The sequence below is a fragment of the Atta colombica genome, unplaced genomic scaffold, assembly GCF_001594045.1.
Source record: "Atta colombica isolate Treedump-2 unplaced genomic scaffold, Acol1.0 scaffold243, whole genome shotgun sequence".
Lineage (NCBI taxonomy): Eukaryota > Metazoa > Arthropoda > Insecta > Hymenoptera > Formicidae > Atta > Atta colombica.
Window position 1 is genome coordinate 424,692 of NW_017259342.1, and position 5,397 is coordinate 430,088.

General features: G+C 26.3%; 1 protein-coding gene across 1 annotated transcript; it reads right to left on the reverse strand.

The window, feature by feature from the left end:
- Nucleotides 1-692: 692 nt before the first annotated feature.
- On the reverse strand, nt 693-1,433 carry LOC108688863 (COMM domain-containing protein 7-like). Its single transcript, XM_018195370.1, has 2 exons — nt 1,249-1,433; nt 693-868 (listed from the first exon to the last, which is right to left on the reverse strand). The coding sequence occupies exons 1-2, from the start codon at nt 1,298-1,300 to the stop codon at nt 693-695; spliced, it is 228 nt and encodes a 75-aa protein (XP_018050859.1). The 5' UTR covers nt 1,301-1,433.
- Nucleotides 1,434-5,397: the final 3,964 nt, after the last annotated feature.

Consider the following 5,397-nt stretch of genomic DNA (forward strand, 5'->3'; position numbering starts at 1 on the left):
AAAATTGTACTAAACTGCAGCTATGATAGATGAAAATTAAAAAAATATATAAGGAATAAAATTGGATTGCACTTAACAACTACAATTCATAATTATAATATAGAACATTGTTAGAATATAGAACATTGTAAATTATTTAATTTTGTTTTATAAAGAAAAATTCTCATTCTTCAAGCTCCAGTTTAGTTCAGCACTTAAACATACAATACAACACTTAAACATCTTATACAAATTAAAATTTATAAGTAAAATTTATAAGTAAAAATTCAAATAATATTTGTAGTTTCCTATGTAACTTAATTTATAATTTCCTACTTATAAACAAAATCATCCCAGATAGCATTATTTATTGTTTTAATATCAAAATGACATCTTAAATTTTAATATTAAAATGACAACAAATGATGTCAGTTTATTATCTGGAATATATTGTAAGTTTTAATTATTGAAATGAATAATATTAAGATTAGAATCTTGGCGAATGATATTTAAAGAATGTTAAAATATTACTATCTTACTAGAAATAAATTAAATTTTTTAAATTAAATTTTTAAGATAGTAAATATTTTTGTTTTAAATAACAAAGATCAGATAATAAGAAAATATAAAAAACATTTTTTCAAAAACAATTGCTGGAAATGTAATACATCTTAATATATCTACATATAATATCTTAATCTGTATATATTTTTTTACAGCAACAAATCAATATTACATTTTGCCTTTTCTAAATCATGTAGAAATTTGTAAAATTGTCCTATTGTCATTTCAGTAAACACATTCTTGACTATACCATCATCCTCAAGACATAACTTAAGTTGTAGAAATGACTTAGCAACATTGTCGCAATCATTACTTGCTGTAGTCACTAAAAGAATTGAAAAATATCATAGTTATTCATTAATGAGATTGATATCACATTGTGAGAATATATAATCTATTATAAGATTACAATTTTGGAAATAACATTTGTATAATTTATATCAAATTATATCATATTATTTTGTTTATTAATTGTTTACTACTGAAGTTAATCGAATGTAAGATTTAAAATGGAAATATATATATAATTTGTATATTACCAACATTTAAAAAATAGAATATTTTTATTTTTTACTTAATACATCTAATAAAAAATTAATACAAATTTATATAACACACTAGTCGTTCAAAGTTTAATGTGACATGAATAACTTAAGAATATAATGTAACAAGCGATAATGATTTATAATCCAACTATTGTCTCACCTCCAAATCTCCATGATATATCAAGTATTTTACTAATTTTACCTCTCTCCATCTTCAGAACGTCATGTGCCGTTTGATCACAAGTAATTATAAGCAATAAAAGAAAGAACGAGATTTGATAGATTGAATAGACCACAAACCCATTCGCGTTCTAGATAGATAGAAGATAGTGGAAGCTGGCACACACACACACGCGCGCGCGCGCGCGCGCATACACACACACACACACATAGTGCCATGGATGGTGGATGGTGGAAGCCGTGGAAGAATCAAGGAATCTAAAGTCACTAGATTTATAAAGTATCTCAACTATCTTCCATGTTAAGTCCAATATAGCGGCAATTTCAAACTGATGTATTGGGATGAATTTATTGTGTGAATGACGGAAGACATTAATCAGTTGTATTTATTTATAACGATAAACATTGCTTATAAATACAATTGATTAATACTTCAATATCTTCCGTCATTTACACAAATTCATCCCAATATATCAGTTTGAAATTGCCGCTATATTGGACTTAACATGGTGGACAGTTACAGTACTTCATAAATCTAGTGACTTTAAAGGAATCCGTCCACTGGCGCCTCTATGTACATAAATGTGTCTTGAACTACATAGCCATTTTTACGAGCATTTTCAATAGATAATATCAGAGAGAAACTCTCTCTAGTAATATGCTTGTTATCCAACAAACGAGAATGGATTGAAATGAATTGAAATGAATGCTTTTCAATCCTGAATGCATTTTTATTCATTTATAGGAATTGCATGGAGCATATCTCTATGCCTTTCAATCTAAAAATAATATTAGCTTTTTCTGTGCATAACACATACTCCTTACAGAAGATTGAAGCAATATTGCTGCAATGTTATTAATGTTATAATATTGCAGATTGCAATGTAACATTGCAGAGATATTACAGAAATGTAAATTAACAATGCTGCAATGTGTCAGTAATATTCCATTGCATGTAATATTCCAGAAACATTACAAAACTGTAATTCTTTAATTGTTATTATAATAATATAAAAATATAATTTTTTATAATATTTATGTAATATAGTCTTTTAATTTAACAGTCATTTTTATGATATAATCATTAATATAATCCATTTCTATATTTCAAATAAAAACATTTATCAATTTATTAATTGACGGCCATTTGACGATCATTAGCTAAATTTTATATTTATTTTAATATGAATCAAATGATTGTATAATATCGAGTTTGGATACAATCAATGCATCATTATCGGATGAGACAATAAGCAATTAAGCTGCTGAAAACGATTTATTCGAAATATTAATTATGTGATCGATGATGTATTTATGCCTAATATGCACGCAAGAATAAATCAGCGCCCGAATTTTATTGATAAATTTTATACCGTCATTTTTTAGTTGATTTCAATTGACTCGGAGTGGCTTCGAATTGAAAAGAATCACTGCAATTAACTTAATTCATGATTAACTTATCAAGCGACTGTATTATTATGTTAATGTGGATAATATTTGTGATTGATAATATTTACTCGGGATGCACATATACATGCTTTATCCTTGGGAATAAATTTATCATTCAGAATTAATTCTATATTTATTGAAATATTTTATAATTTTATCATAAAAAATTGCTTTTGAAAAGCACATATCACTAGAAATGCGATTTGTAGAAAAATTGAAGTTAGTGAGATATATGTACAGAAAATAATTTTCATTTTATAGTTTTCGTTCATTTTATAATTTTCATTTTATAGTTTAAAAAATTTATCCAAATACATTACATTGTAATATTGCTGGAACGTTTCGTTGCAATATTACAAATAACGGATCACACATCTTAACATTGTTGGAATTTTGCAATAATGATTCAGCAACGTTTCGCAACCATCATGCAATATTGCAATATTTCAATGAAATTATTCTGCAATCTTTCTGTGCTTTTTAGGACATACTATTCAATTCAAAATTTTGAAATGCAGTTTTTCAATCCAGTTGCATCCAATTGAATCTAATTGAATTTAATTTAATCCAATTAAATCCAAAAAAAAATATTCGCTATTTAAAATACGCATTCGGATAAAAAAAAATTTCAATCCATTTTAATTCATTCTCGTTTGTTGGATTTATCGACGAGGTAATGGATGTATTCAAGTCGACAAAACGGGTAGTAGCTAACCTGCTCACCAAGTATCGCCGAGCGAATGAATATGATTATTGCATTTATATATAGATCTCAATCACATTCAATCGGCAAGTAGGCTAGCAGCTTTATCTAGCTTGAATATGCTCATTGGCTACATTCAGCAGAAAAAGTAACTCGTAAATTGTAAAATTCTTTAATATGATTGGTCTTGCTTTTAATGATTTTGTCCTTATTCTATATAAAATCTATATAAAATGTATAAACTATTCACATGAAAGAATTTTATAATAGTTGCAAAGCTGCTTTTTTTTGCTAAACGCGGCTATAATTTAAGAAAAATAGTTTTACTTTATTTTATTTTTTAATATCTTTTGTTTTTTTATTTTTCCCTTCTCTCTCTCTCTCTCTCTCTCTCTCTCTCTCTTTCTCTTATCACTATGTTTGCATGTCTTTTCTTAAATATTTATTCATTGAATCAGATCTTCCATATCCCGCAAAAATTTGCGACATATTAATCTTTGTTTTTTTTTTTATTAATTTGTATATGCTTTTTTAAATTTCTTTGATATTTGTATATATTTTTTCATAATTATCGAGTTTGTACATTTTAAACAAAATGCTAGCAAATTGACAAACTAGATAAGATTTTGATTACAAAACCATAGCCATCTGACATGTATAAAGTTTATTCTCTACTTTTCGAATTTTGTATTTTTTCTTAATTGTGCTGCAAATCGCTATTAACACGAAAAGTTTTTTAAAAAATTTAGAAAATCAAATTTTTGCTAACCCCGCACTTTCGAATTTTGTAATTTTCAAAATTATGATGGTATTGTGCTATATTTGTGTCATGTTGTCGACAAAATTCCAATATCTCATTCCAAAGAATTTATAAAGTAGATAAAAAAAAAACAATTCGAAATCGTATAAGCAAACGCCGACAGATATATATATATATTTAATCGAATTCTATGAGTTGTGTTATGTTATGCTAGCTTAGCACAATTCAGATATAAGTATTGTTCACATTGAAGCACCACAAATCCGATTAATTATCTTAACACAGAAAAGTCAAGCGCAAAAGATCGCGCTTAAAAGTAAAATGCTCTTAATATCGTTATGTCGAGATCTTTGATTGTGTTTGATTTGTGTTGTGCTAGCCTGGACACTGAGACTATTACATAGTTATAGAGACTAGTTTAGAATTTTATGATTGAGTATTGATTATATCATAAAAAATTTGCAAATTTTTATAATAAATTCTCAAGTTTTTATTAAATTTTAGAGATTTAATATTAGTTAATATCGAAATTTTTATAACATTTAAAATATAAAAAATATTTCTTTCAGTTAGGAAATCGTACCACATGTCTTTACATTAAGTCAAGAATTTAGAAGAATTTTTTTCAAATGATTTTAATAATGTCTAAAATTTTAAATAGTTACGTTATACATTGTTTTAGAGAAACTTTATTACATTTTTAAACTTAATAAAAAATAGACAAGTTATTTACAATAATACATATATCTACATATTTCTAATCCAAGTTTTTTCAGATACAATGGAATCTTTCCATAAAATATTATTCCTGATTTTTTCATTCCATTTATTCTTCTTCCCATTTTCTAATATTCACTATTTCATTATTATGTCTTTCTCACCGCTTCTACTTTTATTATTCTAGTTTTTCTGCCAAAATTTATTTGTTGGCATCTTTCGCACTACCTGCTTCTTTAACAAAGTGAGACTTTTTTGGAACATGTCTTCGATTCTATTCATCATTCGATGTAAAGATAAAATATTCGCTCATTCTACTAAGAGACTCTTCTGTGATATAACTTGCTAATAATCTTCAGCATACTCTTTATATACGACATTCAAGTCATATTCATCATTCAATTTCCACACGAGAATCTTGCTGCGTCATACTAAAAATCGAACTCCAGTAAAGTTCCTCATTCTTCATTATAATTATCATTACAATCTTCAAGTACAAC